This window comes from Mauremys reevesii, linkage group 2 (genome assembly GCF_016161935.1).
Source record: "Mauremys reevesii isolate NIE-2019 linkage group 2, ASM1616193v1, whole genome shotgun sequence".
NCBI lineage: Eukaryota > Metazoa > Chordata > Testudines > Geoemydidae > Mauremys > Mauremys reevesii.
In genome coordinates, this window is record NC_052624.1 from 262,638,585 (window position 1) to 262,661,820 (window position 23,236).

At 41.2% G+C, this 23,236-nt stretch overlaps 1 protein-coding gene across 1 annotated transcript in view; it reads right to left on the reverse strand.

Annotated features, from left to right (window-relative positions):
• The window catches only part of EXT1 (exostosin glycosyltransferase 1), a 244,929-nt gene extending 221,922 nt beyond the window's left edge, over positions 1–23,007 (reverse strand). The window contains exon 1 of the mRNA XM_039526472.1: positions 21,124–23,007. Within this exon, the coding sequence (XP_039382406.1) occupies positions 21,124–22,085 (962 nt within the window). The 5' untranslated portion in view covers positions 22,086–23,007. The remainder of the gene's footprint in view (positions 1–21,123) is intronic.
• Between the last annotated feature and the right edge of the window lie 229 nt (positions 23,008–23,236).

A 23,236-nucleotide genomic window follows, 5' to 3' on the forward strand; every position in this document is an offset into this window, starting at 1 on the left:
TTTTTCCATACATAATGTAACATGATGTGCTATAAAAATAGCAAAAACTGATAAAAATAGAAGACTCATCGTGACCTGAAGAGCAGAGTTCTGGAGTCTCTGTTTATTTAGAGACACTATTGGCAACCTCATGCATGACATCATGTTACAATATGAGTTTTACTATTAGCACATGCAATTTCTCCCACCCTCCCCACATCAGTATCACAAAGGATTTCATTGTTCTACACATCTGAAAATTTTGGCTCCAAACTTGGATGTCTTGCCTTACTGGGGGAAGCTTTAGACTACAGCTTGAAATATTCGACACGAGTATCTGGGAAACATTGATTTCTTCTTCCTAACCCCCTAAATATTGGTCACTCCTCACCTTTTCTTTCCAGTATATCAGATAAAAGTTCAGCCATCATGAGGATACTATTAAAAAAAAAATCAGACTTTGTTAAGGAATGTAAACTGGCATGAATACTTACTAAGAAAAGGAGTGCAGTTGTAGTTAAGGTGCTAGCTTGGGAACCCGAGTTTTGTTCTCTACTTGGCTTCCTGCATGACCTTAATAACTCACTCAGGGGTTGTTTCCACGAAGGTATTAACTTGAGTTTTGCTCCTAAACCTAACTCCCATCCATGCACAAAAATCTCTACCTCAAGTTAAATGATGCTTTAAACTCTAGCAAGCTGGTCCATCAGGGGGTGTGGTTTGAAGTTCAACTGCTGCTCATGCTTGAGCTAGTAATGCAGTGGGGACTACTACATGCTGCTAATACAATCATTCTGTGCAGCAGCATGCTGGTTTTTCGGTGCAACTGCTCTCACTCCAGGTAGGCTATCTCAAGAGGTGTTAGCTTGAGCATAGATAACTGACTACAGTAAAGGCAAGCCCCAAGTCTCTCTGTGCCTCAGTTTCCCCATCTGTAAAATGGAGATAATAGCACTTGCCTACCTCCCAGGGGCATTGTGAAGATAAATGTAGTAAAGATTATGAGGCACTCAGATACTATGGTAACACATTACAAAGAAGTATGATAGATAGATATCTAAGTGCCTTGGGTTTCTTTTAGTAAGAAAGTGATAGGCTAATTAAAGAAAATGCAGGACTTCAATATTGTGTGTAACAAAAATCAGTCATGCTCCATGTAGATTACAAGCCCAAGGCACTTGAGGCAGAGTAATCAGAGTCAGCAGGAAATTTGCAGTCATGTGATGATCAGTGTAGTTAAATGAAAACTCAAATATTGACAAAAGGGTCAATCCTCTCCCACTTAAATCAGTAGCAAAACCTCCCCATCATCTTCCATGGGAGCAGGGTCAGGCCCAAACTTTATATAAATAAATAGAACTTAAAATAAAAAAGATTAAATTAAGAGATGCCGAGATTAGCTACAACAGACCTTTGAACGTCCCAGTTACACTGGATGTGGACAGCTTGACCTTATGCCATGGAGACAAACACACTGGTCACACTGGACTGCCTAAAATAGTTTCACATTTTTGTAGCACTGATGTAACTCCACCAGTGTTAGCTCTAATGTAGATGCACAGCCAACCACCACAGGAGTTTGACACTGTCAGTTAACAGGGTTACACAGGAAAGCATTAAAAACACAGACAACAGCCAGCAGCCCATCTATCTCAAGACTCTTAATGTTGCTAATGCTGGCAGAGCTGAACCAGTATCAGCACTGGGGAGAAGTTTTTGGAGTATCCTCAGCACAGACAAGGTCCTTAAATTATGCATCCTTGTGGACCTCCCCTTCTCCATCATTTTCCCCAATGGTTCCTGGAAAAGAGTAGCCCTGTCCCCCTCCTCGCCCCTCTTTCACACACACACACTTGGGCCTTGCCTTCTCTTTTCTAGATGCAGTGGTGGAGTCACAAACATTTGCAAATACTTCATCTTCCCCTACTCTGTATGAAGAAGCACATTTATTGCCGTTTCAACTTCCATACCATTTTCCAGCACCTTATCCTCTCACTGAGTCCAAAACGAGATTATCCTAGCAAAGAAATCTGAACCCTTTTGAAGTCCATGGGAGTTTTGCCATTGATTTCAGTGGAGTCAAGACTTCACCTAGGTGCCTGAGCTAAATTTAAAGAATTCAATATTGAATAACCTCAAAGTAGAGAAGCAGAGGGTATGGGTGTATTGGAGTAGAGCAATCCACTGTATTATACTGTTCAAATTGTTCTGACTCTCTAAGGTTCAGGCCAGCCTTTATTTTTTAATTCACACCTGTTTTCCAACCCCTAAACAGCAGCACCATCAGCAAGAACTTTTCCTTTAAGTTTCCACCCAGGTAAACATTGACACAGAAAATCCAGGCAAATTGGCCATAAATCTCAAACTCGGAACATCACAGGGTCAGATCCACAAAGGAGAAAGTGTTTGAGTGCAAAGAGTCATTTACAAAAAGGGTACCCAAGTATTTTGGTGATGGGTGCCTTAAAAATAATATTATTTCACTTTATGTCAAGTTTCAAAAGAGGGAAAATGCACTCTGTTTGACTACCTTGCAGACAATAAAAAGAACCCCTTAAAATCAATTTAAAAGAACTGGTGTCATACTGATGGCATAAATTCAGCTAATGGCTATACCTTTTCACATTTACACTAGCAAAGTAAATTCCTTTCACTCCAGTGACACAAGGTTAAAAGCTTTCTTGTGCAAAATCAGAAGCCAGCTTGAGTTTTAAATATAATGCTGCTTTGCATTTACACTGCAACAAGGATGACAAAATATTTTACAGACATGAATTAAGTACGCCTTCTAGGTAGATACCCATCCCTGATTTACAAATGGGGAAAGTGGAACCACTGAGACAAGGGACATGGAGAGGCTCACTCGGGATCCTTCATGAAAAACCTAAAAGGAACAATAAACTGCGTGAGAAGAGAATTCATCTTTAAAACTTGGATAATTTGACTTTTAAATGAGAGCTGCTGGGTTCCATAATCTCTGAAATATTCAGCATATTTAGTTTATGTGTGACATGAGACTATGCTGCAAGACGACACATTTACAAACCAGCACACTGTCTGGCACTCAACCCCATTTTTTGCGGGGAATGGGGAGGGTTTCTGTCTCAACAGATCAAAGGCTCCTGGCCATGGGAACTGAAACAGCTCACATAACAAGGCAAGGTACCTTCCATCACACTATCTGCTGATGATGATTATCAGCTGACTAAAGGCACAGAAGAGCCACAACAATTCCGTCAGGAACTAAAGCTGGCAGCCTGCACATTACACTAATATCTTCCAGGGAGCTGGGGGAGGACATGAGAGGAGGAATATTTCTTTCAAGTAAACCATTCGAGGCATAGCAGCAGCCGATTAGACCATAAACGTGAACAGGCACTGCCTTCAACCTAGGCAAGAATGCCTTGTCCTGGAAATTCAGTCTGGCCTCAGCAGCGGACAGCTTGTTTTTTTGTCTGTGGCTGTTCTACTGCATTTTCCTCTCTGCAAAGCAGCTTGCATTAGGAGAGTGATTTCGAGAGGGGAATTCTCTCTGCCAGGGTATCATTTAGCAATTTATTACATGCCCTCAACCCCATTGTTTCCAAGCCTAGAACAACAACAACGGCAGCTGTTAATCAATATTCAAAATTATAAGGCTTGCCTGGCAGACAGGAAGCAGCACCTAAGGCAGATCTGCCTTTAAGAAGGTTACAATTCATGCAAGGGGGCAAAAAAGGAATTGTGACTTCTGTATCGGTTTAATTAATTGCGCAAACAAGAATAGGGCCTGAATCCGTGAGGTGGAAAGTGTCATTGAGTTGAAGGTGCCCAGCACTCCACAGGATTGACCCTATAGTTCTTGTGAACAAGTTCAATAACATTATTATTATTCAAACTAGAGATTAATAAAAACAGACACGTAGTGCGAAGTTTTCATCAACACGGATTCCCTGCAAGGAATTTTCTGATATTTTGCCACTGTAATTCTTGGGAACGGTTGAGATAGTTAACTTTAATACAGGGGTCGGCAACCTTTCAGAAGTGGTGTGCCGAGTCTTCATTTATTCACTCTAATTTAAGGTTTCGCGTGCCAGTAATACAATTTAAAGTTTTTAGAAGATCTCTTTCTCTAAGTCTATAGTATATAACTAAACTATTGTTGTATGTAAAGTAAATAAGGTTTTTAAAATGTTTAAGAAACTTCATTTAAAATTAAATTAAAATGCAGACCACCCCGGACCGGTGGCCAGGACCTGGGCATTGTGAGTGCCACTGAAAATCAGCTCACGTGCCGCCTTTGGCACCCGTGCCATAGGTTGCCTACCCCTGCTTTAATATCTAGCTGGCTTAAGTGCTCTTGTGCCACCTCTTCCTAGTTAAAAAAAAAAAGGATTTTAATGCAAAGAATTGGGTCGATATCACATACAAGGATCTGCAGCATCCTGGAAGCACATAAAACTGTCACTAGTGAAATAGTATGCCGTGTGATTGCTACCAACTCTAGCTGCTTCTTTAATCTTGCAGTAGCGGACGCACCACCACGGGAGGATGTGATCTTCACTTGGCACAGGGTGCTGGATGGAAGCAATGCAGACATGCTCAAGAGATGTAGCCCCTACAGGCATAGACACTGCTGCAGAAACTGTTAGCAAAACCCCACGGCACAGCTACTTTTTGATACTGATAAATGGATTTTGCAGGGTTGCAGCAATGCAAAGCAAACCATCAATGTTGTCTGCTTTAAAAATATCTAAGGGACAGCACAATGTAACCGGATTGAAAGTCACTTAACGTCAATGATAAGTCTCCAAATGACTTGAATGGGCTTTGGATCAGGCCCACAATGCTCCAGTGAGGACCAAAATCGAACGAATTCAGCAGCTGAGAAAATTCCATCAAGGGTAGGGACCAAATCTGTGGTGCCAAACCCCCATCCAGACTCTATGCTGGATTTACACTGAAGTTAGCGGGAACTACAGGCACCCATGTACTCTGGAAAAAATAATCAGACCCGCTTTTACTGAAATGCCTAACTTTAGGGATCCAATCCTGAAAATTTTGGCATTTGTTCCTTATACTTTTAAACTAAGGATTCCCTCCCTTTCTATACTGTATCCTTTAAACAAAAAAAATTGGAGGGAAATGTTAAAGTACTAACTATTTCTCCTGCTCTTACACTTATGACTTCCCCATTAATATTAGGGATGTAAAAGTTTAACCTGTTAACGGGTTAACCAAGAAGCTTGATGCTTATCGGTTTCTGTTAACGATTAAACTCCACCTGGGGATCCCTGCTGCTGGCCCCAGGCCCAGAGATTCCCACTCCCGGCCCCGCACCCAGGGATCCCCGCTGCCGGACCACACAGAGCCCCAAGGATGGGCCAGCAGCCAGGACCCGTGGCCAGCAGCAGGGAGTCCTGGGTGTGGGGCTGGCAGGGAGGAACACCGTCTAGAATGTGGGGGTGCTGCAGTACCGCCCCCCCCATAGCTTCCCAGTTAAACATTTAACCATGTAACCGATAGAATTTCAATTGGTTACATGGTTATTGTTTTTAGATGTTCTTTACATCCCTAATTAAAAGGGTCCATTTTAGACAAATCAGGAGCACCCACCCATCATTATACGAAAGAAATGGTTTCAAATGTTCTAATCACTGACTCTTCACTAACTGGGAGAAGGGTTAAAAAAAAATGGAAAAAGTACAAAGGGATCCTTTATCCTGTGGGTAAAATTAAAACCAAGTAGAAATGAGCTCATTCTTAGGCTTATAAACCAAGCCTTTACAGATAATTATGTTTTATTACTCTTCATTTTATGAGCATTGTGTTATACAAAACAAATACCAGATGCCTATTTGTTTTATTCATTTTCGGGGGAGTGGGGAAAAAAAATCTCTACCAGCACTGTTATGAGCAGCGCTGCTTTTAATTAAACTCAATGCACAATGAAGGCATAAAAATTAATACTGTTTGAAACCAGCAGGTAGGAAGCAAATATATCCAACTGTAACTGCTGAATACCCTCTCCCTTGGCGCCTGCACTGCAAGGGGGAACATTCACAAGCCTATTACTTAGGAGCTGGAATCCGCAGAGCTGATGCTCTTGCACAAGGTCGTTTATAGATTTCATTTTTGTGAAAAATTAATGCCAGTCTTCACAGAAATCAAAAAGCTGGCGGAAAAAAAAAATCAATGGGAATTTAACGCCACCTGTGTTAAAATGGCACGCCAAGGCCCACGCAGAAACACACCCGTAATAAGTGAGAGCTGACTCTCTTAAGCCACATTAGGTGACCTGCTGAAATGGAACAAATAGGATACGCTGCTGCCACCTTAGAGAAAAGGCAAAGGATGTGCAAAGTGATTTCTGGCTAGCCTGGAGTGAATCACGTGTTCTGAAAAAACAGTTAATGTGCCGATACCTTTTTCAAAGCAGAGGCCTAATTCTTCAACCATTTATTCACTGGGATTACTTGCCTGAGTAATCCCTGCTCACATGAGTAAGGCATGCAGGATGAGGCCCTTGATTTGAAAGGGGGACCATGTATCTGTAGAGCCCCACAAATCCACAAATCTCCTCAGACCATTTTTGCGGATCGGATGCGGATACACATTTTTGTATCGATGCAGGGCTCTATGTATCTGTAATTTGAAGAATACCATTGCTCTTTTCAGATTGAGGCAAACAAATCCAATATAACAAAAGCAAAAATTTGACACATTTTCTCCAGAAAATAAATTAAATGTGACTTTTCAGCAGTCCGATATAAATGATGATTTGCCTGGAGGCACCAGGAGAAAACTATTTCCCATTTACGATACTGGTTTCCTTTTTAATTTTAATCGCATTCAGATGTGATTCTGGCAGATCCAGTAGTGACTCCTTAGTTCATGTTAACTCCACATTGTAAATCCAGTTTTCAACATCATATCTAGTATTTGTTTAATGTTACCTTCCCCAAAGAGAAGCTGATCTTCCTGAAATTTTGCATACAGCATCTCATCCCAGAGTAGAGTTTTTCTGGAAAGTTTGGGTGTTTAAAATTATATATTACACAGACACAGACACACACTTTCAGTTATGGTGCAACAGTAAATGAAGAGTGAAGTGGCTACATCCTTTCGTTTTTCATTTTTAGAGACTTTCATACTTTACTTTTTAAAGTAGAAGAATTATTGCACAGAATTTGTAATACATTATCTGTATTTTAGAGAGAATCTACCGATAAGGTTGAAAAGCAGGTAACTGTTTCCTAATGAAATTTGTCTACAAATACATGCTTGGATTACTGAAGTACAGAATCTATCAGTTAATTAATTATAGTCCTTGCCTATAACGAGACCACAAAATGCCATTATACTGATCAGTGTATTGATTGTGAAACACAGTTACCCTCACAGTAAACTAAATTAAACTAAATAAAATAATAATATACAATCACGCCAATAGGACAATTCAGGATTAAAGTCCCAGTAGCAAATGTCTTAACATTTCTATCCCCCTAATTTTACAGACACACATGCCACAGCAGAACTCACCTGCAATCATTTCATTATAGCCCAAGTTACAAACATTTTGGCTAAATTAAAGAAATCCTTTAGATACAAGGAATAATCACAATCCACTAAAACTGGAAACAACAAAAAATAAAAAAGTCTATACTCACTGAAGTTCAACAATGTTCCTTTGCATTAACAAAAAGAGAATTATCTGCATTAGTTACTTCATGTCTTATTTTTATCCCTCTAGTATCTCGAGACATCAGTCAAGACTGGAGCACCACTGTAAAACCACGTAAGAAGAATTGGTCATCCCTACTGACAAGGTGCTTACAATCTCAATAGAGATGACAGACAACAGAGAAGCAAGGTGTGGGAGGAAATAGTATACAAGTAAAAGGATCAGGGCGAAAGGTGGGAAACATCATGTTACTTCCACTTCACGGGAAACATGCGAAGTTCAAGGATAGCTCTGAAATTCTCTCCCCTCTAGCAGGTTCCAGCCTTGAGCTAGAAAGGCTCTCACCATTTGCTTGTTATTAGGAAAGTTGGTCCTTTCTTCTCAAACACGGACTTCACATTCCCTTGCTTTAATCTAGGTGCTCATTGAAGTTGATCTGGAAGCTGCAGCACTTGCAGAAGCTCCATACCAAGATGCATGGAAGCCGTGAGCCCAGCCTTCCATAGCTGCAATGGCTACTCGTAAACCAACAGACATATTTCAAGGCACTATTATTATTATAGTATATGAAGTCTTTAACCGAGGTGCAAGGTACTGAATCATACGTCTCACCAACAAAACCAATACCAGCTGGGTTCTTTACTTAGCTTCTCAAGATTCTGTCTGGTTTGTGCCCAAGACAGGACCGTCTCAGAGGTAAGACTTTGCTCTTGGAAGTCTCTCCCTGAGAATGTCTTCTGCAGCTCTTAGCACAGCTCTCAAATCCTTCCTATTTGTATTGGTTCATATAGGACCATCCTATTCACCTTTACTATCTATCCTTCTGCACATACGTGGGTGAAGGAAGAGATTAAGTGCAGCAGATCGGGTTTATGGCTGTGGTTTCCTCATGTAATCTGTGACCAACGTGCATATGATCAAGTGAACAAACCAACAGGAAAGCACGGATAAAGCACCAGAGTGTACTTTGTCACTTGTGTTAACAATTGTAGCTTAGCTTTAATTATGTATATAACTTTGCAACATACCAGAGCATCTACAGAAGTATATTCTGTAAGTAAATAAAATAAAATAAAATAAAATAATGAAGAGTAGATCTTACTAAACTACTCTGCCATTAATATTAGGGGGAGAGTGGTAGAAAAGTGATCACATTGTTTGCGTGTGCAAATTATCCAGTTACTAAGGTATTTTTGTATTTATTTAGGGCAGGGAATAGTCTACAGCAAAATGTGCCTGGGAGTCTTGTACCCATGATCTTTGAAGTGTCATCCATATAACTTCACAGAGCCCTAACAACTCTCATGCTTTGATTATTCTCCCTGCCCACCCCACCACCTCATTTAATCACTTTATTCTTGCCACAACAGCAGCCGGAAAAAAACATAGTTGAGAGGTTCATGGCTGAACAAGTCACCCTGACTGACAGGAGGATTTGGAGAATGTTGATATTCCGGAGGAAGCTGAAGAAATTACCAGGGGCGGGGCGAAGCAGAGACTACAAGAGTATTTATTAAAATGGTTGCGTGTTCCCCAGAAAGAAAACACATCTTTGACACACATCTTTCCTTTATGTCTAGCAATCAATGACTGCCCAATTGAGTCATGCCTATATGATTTATCATATGCTGAACATATGTAAAAGCTACTTGAGATTTGTGTCAGGTCCAAAAATAAAATACAATAAAATAAAAATGTATTTTAAAAGCACCTTTTATAAACTCCTCTGCATTTCCAAACCAATATTTGAGTCTAAAAGCAAGGCAGGCAGTAAGTTAACAATGGGCTTGCATTAAGAGATACAGACCTACAATATTGTATTTAAAGGGAGAGCAGGGGACAGAAATAAGGTATCTGATTGCTTGAAATAGTTCCCTGCCTTCCAAAAAGCTGGCTTAAAATTCCTATCTATAACACTCACCTTGCTGTTACAATTTTATTACCACTACTTTTGGGAATTTCTCTGGTACTTAATATGCAGAAATGGTACATGGGACTAGGTCCTGCTGCCATAGATAATGTGGTTCTAAGGGAAATCCATCAATTGTTAATGGCCATGCAAATTGTTGAAACCAGAGAGTTATTCACAGTTATCTCACTGTGATTTGGTAAGTGTCCATGCCTGATGTGATCACTCACTTGATATTTTATTCCATTATAATTAAAGTAGTATGCTTACCTTTCAGACGTTAAAATAAAAGGGGGTGGGAAAAGGTTTTATTTTTGTTTTTAGTTATTTTAGGTATACCTGTACTTACCTGAAGTTTTTACATTAAGAGAAATCTTTAAGAATAAAATCAATGCCAGCTAAAATGCTTAAATCCATCTGATCAGATATTAAAGTACTTAATCTGCACTTAATTTTAGGCTCAGACCTTGCAAAAAAGACATATGCATGTGCAGAACTTTATCCACTGAATGCCTTAGTAGGACTGGGGCAAAAAACTGCAGATTAAGCACTTTTAAAATTTCTAATCAGAGGGCTTAAACATTTCTATTGCTTAGGCTAGAACAATTTGTTGTTTAATAAGTTATATACAGATTTCCTCAAACTCATAATGAGTTCACTGTCTTGCATAACCAACTCACTGATTATTAATTTTCAGCTTTACCGCAATTCTTATATATCAGATGCAGTTTTCTTGTTTGAGATTCCTTGTTATTACTAAAATGTGGCTTGGGGTTTGATTTTGTTTTTAACAGCCCTCAAAGGGAAAAAAGTTACTTTTCAGGAGTACTTCAAAAGGAAATCATATTACACAAAACAAACCCTAGTATTACATTTCCTGTTTGGATTAGATAAATTATATTTAATTTAAAAAATTCCATTTGCTAGCACCCAGCACAATGGTCAATGGCAAATCAAGGAGATAAAACATTTACATGTTTATCTTCCTGAAATAGCTCATCGGGTGTATGTGCAGAGAAACCCAAACCAAGCCTTTAGAAATATAAACCCAGACACTATAAGCCAAGAATTGTCCTTCCCTTCATCTCCAGATAACAGGCTTGATTTCCAAAAGCAGCCTCTGATTCCGCACCTGCAGACAATAGTGGATGCAATTTTGATAGCACACTTCATAGCAGTTCAACATTAAACTACCCAATTGCACCTGTAAATCAGGTACTGCTATAAAAGGTGCCTGTAATTATTTGCAGGTGCAAAAATCAGAAGAGTTGAAGCTCTGCTGAAAAGAATTAATGCTTCTCACTAAACTGGTTATGTAGCTACATGAATGTGCGAGAGACACACAAACTGATACCCCAAGGCCTAAAAATGGGCCAAGCAAACTAACGCATAGATCACTGGTACCAGTACTTGCTCCCTTATGAAGCCCATATACAATGGTGGGAGTGTGTTCTGTGCCAGTTTGTGCTCTGCTCACTCCGCCAGACCAAAGGCAGGTTTACCTGCAACCTGCTCACTGCAATGCCGAGGGGGAATGGAGCAACTTAATCTGGTAGCCAGAGCAGATGAATGCACCCATTCAGACCCACTTCCATCTGCTGCAAGGGGTGCAGGTGTTTATAGAGGAGCTGGATAGGAAGACAAAGCATCACTGGTAACCCTTCCTTTGAAGGGCTGAGGAAAGGGAGCTATCCCAAATTGGTAGGAGGGTAGGAGCGCAAGCACTTCCTCCACCCAGGAGCTAAGACAGAAAATGAAGAGCACTCCAGGAGCTAGAACCACCCCTCCCCCGGCCTCTCAGCAGCGGAGAGGAGAGCAGGCCTGGCACTGGGGAGGGAGGACAGATTGCTGAGACCCTAATGCCACTTCCACCTTTGCAATGTCCACCCCACGCTGCAAGATAGCCACTAAGCGAGGACTCAGCTCCACCTACAGATAAGCGAGTCCGTTCACACACAGTCGCCCCCCTTTTTCATTTACACAGAACATGAGCTGCAGCTCAAACACCTACACACGCAAATCTGTAGGGGCGAGGTTTGTTCCACCGGTGCACGCGACTCCCATTAACAAGGGAGCATCCAAACTTATTGAGGAAAGCAACAATAACTCCCCTTCGAGCCCCTCCACTGGTTTCCCAGCCAGCCCATAACAAATCTAAGATCCTCCTAGGATCCTTCAAGGCTCAACACAATCTCAGCCTAACCTGCAACTCATTTCTGCTCTTCCGAGCTCTGCTCACTACCTACTTTCCTCCCAGTCCTCCCTTCACCAACCCCTCCCAGCCACACACTTTCACTCAAGCTTTCCTCCTGCTTTCTCCTATTAACACAAGACATTCCATCTCCCCCCTTTGCTCTGGGCTGCTGTCTTAGACTGCAAGCTTTGGGTGGCATTTTATTCTACATTTGTACAGTATCATGTACTTTTTTTTTTACAGCCCCAAATAACAGATTAATAACAAACCTGGGATCCCCTAAGGAACTGAAGATTCGGTTTAATGTAACATGTCATGCTGCTAGAGAAGGAACTGTTATTATAATACATAATAGATGTTATTATAGGTGCTGATGCACATATCCCCAGAACTAAGATTGGGCTTAAATTGTTCACTTTCATCAATAACATATCTCATGTGACTATGTTTACAGCAAATCCAATGTTTTCAAAAAACCTCAAGTATATAATTACAATCTATTACAATTATGCAAAGAAATAACATTACAAAGAGGCCTTCTCATTTCCCATTCTTAGCACTGAATACTTTTGTTTTCCAGCCAATCAACTAAATTAGCCCTAATTCTGTTTCATTCAGACACACAAAGAGTGTATTAGAGAAAAAAGTGAACAAACAGGAAATTCACTTAGGAACCGGTTTTTAGCTTTCATGTGTTCCTGGACTAGAAATTGTCATGGGGAAAAAAAGTCAACTTAAATAAGAACAGCTTTAGTGAATTTATTAATGGCATTGCAAGGTCACATGGAACATTTACCAGTTATGGAGACGCCTATAGCAGCTGTAAATGTGACAGCATCTGGTACACTTTGAGTTATGTGGGGTGAATTAAAAATTGTATATACTTAAAGGCAACAAAGTCATCCCTTCCAACACTGTGACCCAAGACAGCTCTGTCACAGATGAAGCAAGCAAGGGAATCTTAGTTTGGAGAACATCAGTTACTAGAAGCTGAATAAAACATCAATTATCTATCCTTGCTTCATGACATATAAGTTGACCCAGCTGACACAATAATTAAGACTCGATCCTTAGGTAGTACTTTACAGATCTCAAAGTGTTTTAAAAAGGAAAGCAAGTGGCATTCTCCACTATTTTGAAGACGTGCGAACTAAGTCACAGTGTGGCGAAATAACTCATTCAAGGTGTCACAGCAGGTGAATGACAAAGCTGGGAACAGAATCCCAAATCAGGTCTGCTGACTCTTATCCTTTGGACCACAATGATATGGAAGGAATAGGTTGGAAACTCATGAGATACCATGTGACAGCATTACCAGTGCAGTGTAGTATAGAGGGAAACTGGAAAAAATCTAATGTACTTTAATATGAAAAGGGAGCATGATGAATCCAACATTAAAGCCTCCACTGTACAAGTTAACACAGCTCAAAAAGCCACATTAGATCCCTACCATGACTCTTTGGAAAGGACATGATTAGGAAGGTAAACAAAGAGGTCTCTCATTACAACACCAGAGCAAAAGAAACTTTCATCAAAACCTGACAGCCAATATTAATATTTAAAAGTATCCAAACAAGATACGTTGGGAGCTAAGTGGCGAATGCACTACATTTAAAATGGACAAAGAAGAAAGAAGTACCACCTTCCTGCTGTTATTGTAGCATCCCAGGCTTCTTTGGTTGCTTTTAATAATATGTTTTGTTGTTCAGCAAAGCCACACTAACCAAAATTCAGATCTCAATCAAAAAGAGCCTGCTTACTGAGAACACGCATATAGGCTCCTATCGAGAAAAGCAGTGAGACACATGCTTTCCTGAATCAGGGTCATATACATGAAAATATTGCTCCTTTTTTGTATGAAACATACTGCTCTCTCCTTCAAACCCTTCCTTAAAGCCACTTTCTTTCATGACTTTTCAATATATGGATCTCCTCTTCTAGGATATTGACACCTAAACTATTGTCCACATAATATGACATTTAAGTTAGATTATAAGGCTTTCAGGGAAGGGACTGTTGCCATATATGCTTTGTACACATCTACAGCCCCATATGAAAACTTTAATATTCATTTTATTTTAAAAAAAACCAAACCATTACACAACATTAAAAAACAAAGACAAACATTAAATAAGTGTTTTCATCCCAGCCTATCAAGATGAAGGGGTGAGGAGAAAAAGACTTCAGAATACAGTGTGACCTATAACCGGGTTTTGTTTTAAAATGAAAATATCTTAAAGTATTTGCTAATGTGGAAAGTTGTGGAACCTTAAATATAACCTAAAGTTATACTCATGCATTCTTCTGTGCTAATGTAAGCTGCATAGGATATGCAACAGACACACACATATTGCGTCACATTTAGATATAGCCAAATCCTGTGGAAGAGAAATCAGTCATCTTAATGGTACAGAGCATGCTATTTAACTTATTTTTAAAACAGTCTCTAAATACTTGCTTGGGTGCCTATTGATTAATTTCTCTAGTTAACAGAATGGTTTGTTTATCAATGACCACAAACCTCCTTGGATATTCAGAGAGAAACTTTGTAGACAGAAAGAAGAAGAGACAGTGAATACAGATAATGCTCCAGAAATCACCATATTAACAGCCAGTCCTCTCCACACCCAGCCTTTGAGTAAATAAGTCTTTCCTTCTCTTGCTATGCAAAGTGTTTTCCTTTAAAACAAACTGAATGGTGGGGCGTGGGGGGTTGGAGAGGGGATGGTGTTTTTAAAACATTAACTACAAATATCTGAAACAGATGCTTAATTATCCTAAGCATGGAATGTAGGAGACACCACGGGGTTCAGAATGATTTACCTACACAGGAGCAGCCATACTTAATCAGACCAATGGTCCCTCCCTAGTTCACTACCTTGTGACAAACAGTGGTTGCTAGATGCTTTGCAGGAAGGGGCAAGAAACCTTCCAGCAGATGACTATGGGAGATCCCTCACAAGTAGTTAAGAGTTTGGGTTAAGGCCTGAAGCATGAGGGGAATATGTATGTGCATGCCTGTATACATATGCAATCTTTTTCAGAAAGGGCCTCCCACGTCTGTCAATGGCTACAAATGGAATGCATGTATAACATCTCCCCTCCCTCTGAAGAAACAATCAGAGAATCCAGAGATTTTAATACAAGATTAAACTGCGAAAGCTTAGTAGTAGTAGTAGTATGCTAGGACCAGTCAGGATCAGTAGCTCACCATGAACATAAATGAGACCACTAAAGTATGGGCAGGGGAGAAGGAAGAACAATACAAACAGAGCAATCAGGGTGAAGATCATTAATTTTATGTTTTCGTGTTTTACTTGTTCATAACAAAAATAGTTATGGTAAGGGATGGGCTGGGTGTGTAAGGGGGAGTGGTTAATAGGAACAAGAAAGAGAAAGGCAATATTGAGGGCCGCATGAAGGAAAGGAGAGAAGGGAGGGGGAGGCGGACTGTGAAGCAGGTGTAGAGGCAGACAACCGAACGGAAGTGAGAAATAAGCATCTGGAACCAAAATATAAGGAAAGAGTTTCATAGCATCACCGCTGTCTGAAAGTTCAGAAGGTGCCATTGCTGCAATCATCACCTCAACTCCCAGCTCCTACCTGTGATCCCAGGGACTGACTCCACCTAGAAGTTTTGTTTTCCCACCTGGCAGAAGAGGCCCCGGTGTCCTGGGAGGAGGCCCCAGAGGGAGACAATCTGGCCCCAATTCTATATGTACATATACATACACACCATTTTCAGCACAAAAATAATGCAGAAGAAAGAGCCTATTAAAAGGATGTCTTCAGATGACTCCTTTTTGTGGGAAACCTGGTAAATGCCAATGCCCACCTATTTGCTGCATTTTAAAGAAAAGCATTTTAAATCAGCAGTATGAAGATCAAGTAACTGGAAGCTGATAGGACAGCAGTTTGATGGGGATAGCAGCCAAGCAGCTGTGATGCTCTGAGAAAATGCCCAGGATCCTTCAGTGGCTCTTGAACTTCTCCAAATCTACAGTTTGGGGAAGAAGCCTACTGGCTGTATCAAATCTATAGGCCAACTCTGGTCCTATTGAGGTCAGTGGCTTCAAACAGGAACAGAATTTGGCCCCATATGACCATTCAGCCTTTCATAACTATCTACACTAAACTAGAGGGTTTCTTACTCATTCCTAAATAGCGGCTTAAAAAGTGAACTGAATTTTTTTTAAAAAACAAATCTTATTTAAAAGATGCCAAATCAGTAACAGAATTTATGCAGAGACTTAAAGGGGACAAATATGTTGACAATTTAATACAGTGGTCCCCAACACGGGGTCCACGGGTGCCATGGTGCCCGCCGGGGCATCTATGTGCGCCCGCATACTAGCCAGCGGACAACCATCTGCCAAAATGCCGCCGAAAAGTGGCGTCATCAAGAGGCATCGCCGAAATGCCACCAAAAGTGGTGTCACCAAGAGGCATCGCCGCCGAAATGCCGCTGATTTTCAGCGGCATTTCAGCAGCGATGCCTCTTGACGTTGCCGCTTCTCGGTGGCTCATCGTCCAGCGCCCGCCACCCGGAAAATGCTGGGGACCACTGATTTAATACAACATATTTGAAGCTCAGCTCCTCTATTTGCCTGCCAAGATCCAATTGTAAAGTTTTGAGTCTCCCTTGTGAGAGATAAAGACATCGCAACTGCCTAACGAGGGAGGAGTTCAGAAAAGGACTTAGGGGTTTGTACTGCTAATTCTAACAGAGGACACCCAGAACCCCAGACTCTATTCTTGGCAGGTAAGAAAAGACGGTAACGAGTTAAACATTTCATTTTTCCCCTTTTTTTCTTTATTATGCTTCATTATAACCTTCACATAGGTATCCATAAAAATGCTTAGGACAATGGTTCTTTCAGCATAATGTACGTCTATCTGTAAGTTACATATGGTATACTAAAAATGAATGGAAATGTGTAGAGATACATTCATCTATCATAGGCATGCAATAGGTTGGTACTAGCTAGAGAGATGCCACATATTTATAGGTGCATATACAGATGTCTAGTTGGATTTTGGTCTGTTGAGCCTATATTCCATGTATTGAAAAAGAGAGTGCTCAGCTGGGTGTTTACGGGCCTCTAAAATGTTCCTCATTTCAGGCTCAAAGTGGTCTACGTTCCACACTAATTTGGTGGAACTGATCCCACATCACTTTCCATTCCCTGCATGAAGCATTTCTCTGTGTCCCTTATTTTGGGTTTTGGCCACACAATGTATCCTGTATTTGGGGGTTGGCTGATTGACAGGTGTAGCAGGCGAAGGTCTGAATAATGTCTTCCTTTGCTTATGCTCTGATCAGTTCATAGAGGCTACAAGAGCCAAGATCGCTCTACATGTATTCTGTCTCTCTCTCATAGCTAATCTGTGGATTTTTCCATTGATGAAGTTTCCATCACTGATTCCACATAGGAGGATCTAATCCTTTTTACCATTGGTGGAGTATGAAGGGCCTGATCCAAAGTCCAATGAAGTCAACAAAAAGCCTCCTATTGATGTCAGTCACCTTTGGATCAGGTCCTACCATCGCTGTCACTTTCTCTATTTTCTGAAAGATGTGAGGTCAGGGCTATTGAGCGTCGAAAAGGCAAAGATAGGTTGGGTTACATACACTGCTATCTTCCACCTTAGAAAGATTTCACTTTTTAGAAAATGTCTTGAAAGCTTCTGGCTACATTAGGACAGACACGTAGCTTGCATTTGTATCCTCTGTTACCTTCCTGACTACATCAATGGTAATCTGTAATATTACCTTCCAAAAAGTAACTTGACATTATTTTAACCTACCCATGAATTTTGCTTTTGTTAAAAGACGATGTTTAGTCCACCTTTAAATGGCCTCTCTTTAACCGTCAATAAACATGGCACCTGTTCCTTTCAATGTATGCAGCTAACCATTTCCAAAAGTGGAAATTATCAAGCTAAAAAGTTAAAAAACAAATCATATTGAAAAGGAATTTTAAAAAAGAGTGGTTCTAATGATAGACTATAGAAGTCAACCCTAATGAAGAGATTCAGGGGCAGAATACAGAAAGTATTTTTAAAAACCCTGTTTGCAATAGTCTAATCACAATAATGCAATTCATTTTAGTCTGCATCAGCTTTATCTGCCGAGATGCATAACTTTGATGAAAATTAATTAGCTCTCACATACAGATGGCTCTCTTAATAGAACTTATGAAGATTGAGCCAAATATGTCCTCCTTCTCAATGGAATAAGGTGCATCTTTCACTTTACATAAATAGAGAAATCATCAGGGGAAAGGGTAGGGGGAGAAACGAGAGAAGCTGTATTCTGTAGAGCCGTAGATCTTGCTTTTACCGGGCCCTAATCATTTTGCTCCAGGCAGAATTTCATTGCAAATAATGTCAATATTACCTTTTTTACAAAGTGACATTTTACATTGGAAATAAATGTAAATCATAACCTTCCTCTGTTGATATGACATCATCAAGATTTTAAGTCCAATCATCTAGTTTAGCTGGCTTGACAAAGATTCTTCTTACAGCCAAGCTCAAATCATTCATGATGCACCTTGCATGGATCAATACTTCTGGGCCAGTGTACTATATGAAGGGGCTCATGTGATGAACACAAGCACAGAAACAAGACAGTACAAATGCCACAGCAAATTAAAAAAAAAAAAAAAAAAGAGTGGCACAGAAGCTGACGCAGAGAGTGAAATATTTGACTTGGCCAACTCCTTATGGACAAGCTAATCCATTTCTAATACACAATTCTTGGAGAATGCACATCATTTTAAAACCATGAGGACACGTTGCTTAATCCAATCCAAAAATTGCAGAACAAAAGCAGCTCGGTCTGACCTGAGAGTCATGTGAATATGAATTTAGATCTAGCATAGGCCTAGTATTAAAATCATTATAACGAATTTCTTCTTTAATTGGTATAGCCTTGTGCAATGTTATCTTTCTCAGGTGCATTTTCAGTTACAGCTAATAGAGGACTACCTGTTACAACATTTACATATATATGTTATATAGTCACATGTAAGAAATACTACTGGCTGCCTGTAGTCATAATTGGCTCAGGATGTGACCTTGCCAGATTTCATACATTGAACAGAGTCAGCTATGATCCGTATTTGAATGGAAGAAAAGCAAAAGTCAGGATGCTACAGGAAGTGGTATTCAGTAGGTGGCACACTTTGCCATAAATCAGTACTGAATCAATGCTTCAGCATTGTGCTAAGGGACAGCAATATGCTCTTGCAGGTCTTTCAGATAAGATAAAAAGTTAAAAGGTCTTAATCATTTATGGTAATTCACAGGGGTATTAGCCCCAGTATCCTTACCACAACTCCAATTCAACAACTACATTCAGCCGACCTAAATTTCCTCCTGCAATCTTAAATAACTATGATTATCTCCACGTCCTGTCTTAAACTATTGCGTAGCATTGCTGTGCAATGTTAAACAGTTACTGAACTCTACCCCAGATAGAGTTGCACTTGCCACTCAAGTGGACTAGCAGAGATCCCTGTACTTCTTAGATATGAAAGACATCAGGTGTGTTTTTATTAATATTAATGTGTACTATAAGGTGCATGTTGTACACTCCTTAATGAAACTGACCTGCATAGACATTGTAAATAATACAAATTCAAGTTCCCACGTAATTCAAGTTCCCAACAGTCAAATTTCTGACTGGTATTTTTTTGTATTTTAAGAATCTAATAAAATTTTAAACCATCGTGAATTCTGCAGAATTCAGCAAGGTGACTAAAAGACATGAAAAGTGTAGACTCTCTCAGATTAAACAAGCATATGCCAGAAATTTCTGAAGGCTATAGGCATTTACTCTCTCTCTCACAATGTTTTATGAAGAAGACATCAGTTACTATCCACAATTTAAAGGAAATCCCAGTTCATGAGTCAAATGTGTAAACATCTTGATTTGAGCTACACAATCTGGATTTACACCAGGTTTTTACATGTTATTCATACTAAAAAATTATCGATTTTCTATGCTCAGAAAGCGGACAAAATAAAAAGCCAAGAAGTATTTGTGAAGCTTCACACCACTTCCTTACAGGGCTTTAAAATAAGCAGTAGGTGGATAATGTTCATATCAAAGAAAGCACAGAGCTTTCCTGGGTGTCAGCGTTACCTAATTAATTTATTTCAAACTTTGTGGCTAATGGCTGCAAGAGAAATTGGCAGCCAGTTGGAAATTTTGGTCAGCACTAATATCATTGTAACTTCTTCATTACCCTTTGCCAGGATTATTTTTCTTCTACACTGTATTTCACAATCCATTGCAAACTCTTCCAGCCTTTGGCAGTTCCTGATGCAGCTCTAGATTGTACTAACTCAGCAATATAAAGTTGCTCTGTTTTTAAAAAACTTCTGTTACGTGGAAACAGACTATGCAGTTTTTGCATGGGAATATTTGCTCTGGAGCACACACAGCAGTGGTCAGCATTTAAATTAACAGTTTCAAACTGACTAGTTAGTATTGCCATTCTAGAGGTAATTCCTGAACGTGATTTTTCAGCAGCTACCTATACAAGCTACATAATTGCAAGGGATATTGGGGAGAAGAGTAATACCCACCTAAACCACCTGGTTAAACTTGCCCACAGCAACAGTATGCAAAGCACCAAAAGAAGAAAAGTAATCAAAGTGTTACACAGAGTATACAGAAATTGTCCCTAGCCACTGGAGTTATCAACATGGGAAAAATACCAAGGGCCTTAGAATCAGTGGGGTTTTCCTCCTTTACCCATTTGTATCATCTAGAGAAATAAGATTGTGAGCTATCTTACTACACCCCACTCTCTACAGGTCACAGACTCAGTCCTGTCATTGGACAAATGCTCTTTGAGAAAGACAAGACTGGGTGCATGCACACACACACAATCACTGCACACACGCTCTACAAGTCATCAGCTCTCTTCGAGCTTTGTCGTAGGTGGTTAACTTCAGGGCTGGGAAGGAAGAGGACGTTTACCCTGAAGAGACAAAATGATGAATGAATTGTGGAGCCAGATAGCCTCTAGCAGCATCTTTGTTGCAAAGCCAAAGAGTGTGCATACAGGTAGTCAGCTCCTGGTCTAGCTAAACCCAGGAGAACCTACAGGACTTTGCATCCCATTGCAAATATTTTCCACAATGAGGTGCTTCCACCCCTATGCCCCCGTATATCTAAGCAACTTACTAACAGCTAGAAAGAATTTCAGGGCAGGAAAAGAAAAATCATGGCTTTCCTGTGGCCTGAAAGTATGTAGCACATTTAGAAATGCATATAGCTGACAGCAGCCTAGACCACGAGAGGCCAGAAAAGGCTGGCCTAACCTTAGGCAGGCAAACACAGAAGGGGCACTGGTCACTTACTTTTCATATTCGGTGTTGTCTCTATCGCAACGCGAATCCTTGTGCTTTTGCCAGTCTTTGCCATGCTTGCAGGTGGTCAAGAGGACAACATCCTCCCCGTTGTGGACGTGATATAAGGCATTCCTGGTGTCTGACCCTATCCCTGTCAGGTACCTTTTCCCCTTGAATACCAACATGTACTTCCTGAGAGGAGGGATGGTGTTAAACCTTAGAAATCCCTTCTCCCCTCCTGTCCTAGGATGATCCTTAGAAAAGAGCGGAATAGAAACATCGAAATTCGGTCTGAAGTTTTCAGTACTGATGCTAGCTTTAGCCAGCATCGCCTGGCCAATATCAAACCCTACGTCCTCAGTGTAATCGGGCCAGGTGCCGGAATATAAATTAAAAATTAAATGATTTCTACCATTGTTCCACAAGTGGAGGCTTTGCACTTTCGATCGCAGGTTGTGCACGTACTGGGGTGACAACTGGTCTCTGTCTAAGGTATCCAAGCTCAGGACAAACAGGCAAGCTTGGCTCGGATCGGAAGTGTAAAACCTGGATCCCTCGATGGCTGCTAGAATGTTTTGGTAACTTTCGGCGATTTTCTCCCCTTTCTGCTGCGGGTACACGTAGACTTTGAAGCCGTTTTTCTTGCAAAGGGTGAAATCGAAGCAGGACTCCATGCGGCACTTCTTGCCTTTGTAGACGCTGGAGTTGGCGTCTCTCTTCTGCCTAGGGGAAATGTGCACATTGTAATCCTCGTTTTCCAATTGATCCCAAGGAATGAAGGGGCGCAAAGCGTCCGGGAATCGGGGCCAATAGTGATCCGGGCTGGTGTGGTGCAAGCCATTCCTGCTACTGTGCTCCTCTCTCCTGCTTTGGTTTCTCGCTGCCCTGAACTGCAAGCCCCCGAAGTAAAACAAAAGGACGAGACAAGTGCCAGCTGAGAGCAGGATGAAATAGCGTTTTTTGGCCTGCATGTGTCCTATCTGGGTCAAGATGATTGTAAATAAACACAAGGATCACCCAAGTTTGCCAATCAACACTTTCAGCTCCAGTCCGCCATCTTCCCGCCTGCAAAGACTTCAAACTCTCTTCTACCACCTTCTCTTTATTCCTTTCCCAAAGGCTTGGACTGATGCAGCGCATGTGGGCGATTTCTTTAACTTTCTCCCCTTCTGTCTTTCATCTTTGGCTCGCACAATAGAGAGAGAGAGAGAAACAGCGAAGGCGAATAATTCACGCCCAGCACGGGCTTGCGAGGCAAAGGGCTGGGAATTCTCTTGCATGCACCCACATACACACACAAATGAAATAAGCACCAAATCCAGCTCCCTTCACCCTTCAATCAGTTGCAAGACAGAGTGCGTTTCCCCTCCCCCACTCTCTCTCTCTCTCTAGTGTTGCAAACGATCAAGATACAGCAGCAACTTCAACTCATCCAAAACACTCCCGCAATCACCAAGCCCCCCGGTTCCAGAGCAAGTCAGCAGCAGCTCACAGCCAGCGCCGGTTCACACAGCTATCATTATCACATCTTCCAGCTTGAGCGCCGTAACCTTACAAATCCCTGCATTTCTCTTTATTCTCTTCTGCAGAGGAGCTCCTAGACTCCGGTGCTGTTTACCCCTCTCTCCGCGATCTCTGTGAATGGCCCCCGGGATGGAACAAGCCGAAGCAGCGAAGATCCTCCTCCTTCCTCCTCCTCCTCTTTGCTCCCGCCCCCAGTCAGTCAATGAGGTGCGAGCTGCCGAAGCACGGAGGAGGCTGCCTGCCCCTGTTCGAACGTCGCCGATCGCAGAGTTCGATCTCCGAACGTTACCCGGTTCTGAATGTTACACTTACACATTCCATTCCCCGACACCACAGCGCTGACCTCATCCATCCACGCAGCCCGCTCCCCCATTGGCTGAGCGTCACGTCCGGGGTGGGCGGTGCTTCCGCTGCACCCATTCATAACCCCCCAGCCGGAGGATACAGTGTTGCAGTAGTATGTTAAATGGAAACGCGTTGGGGACGGGGAGTGACCCTCAAGGGGATGCCTGTTTAAGAGATCGCCCACACAGCAGAGCAGCTTGCAGCATCTTTGGGGCACAGTCACTCCTCCTGGCCTTTCCCTGGCACAGCACTG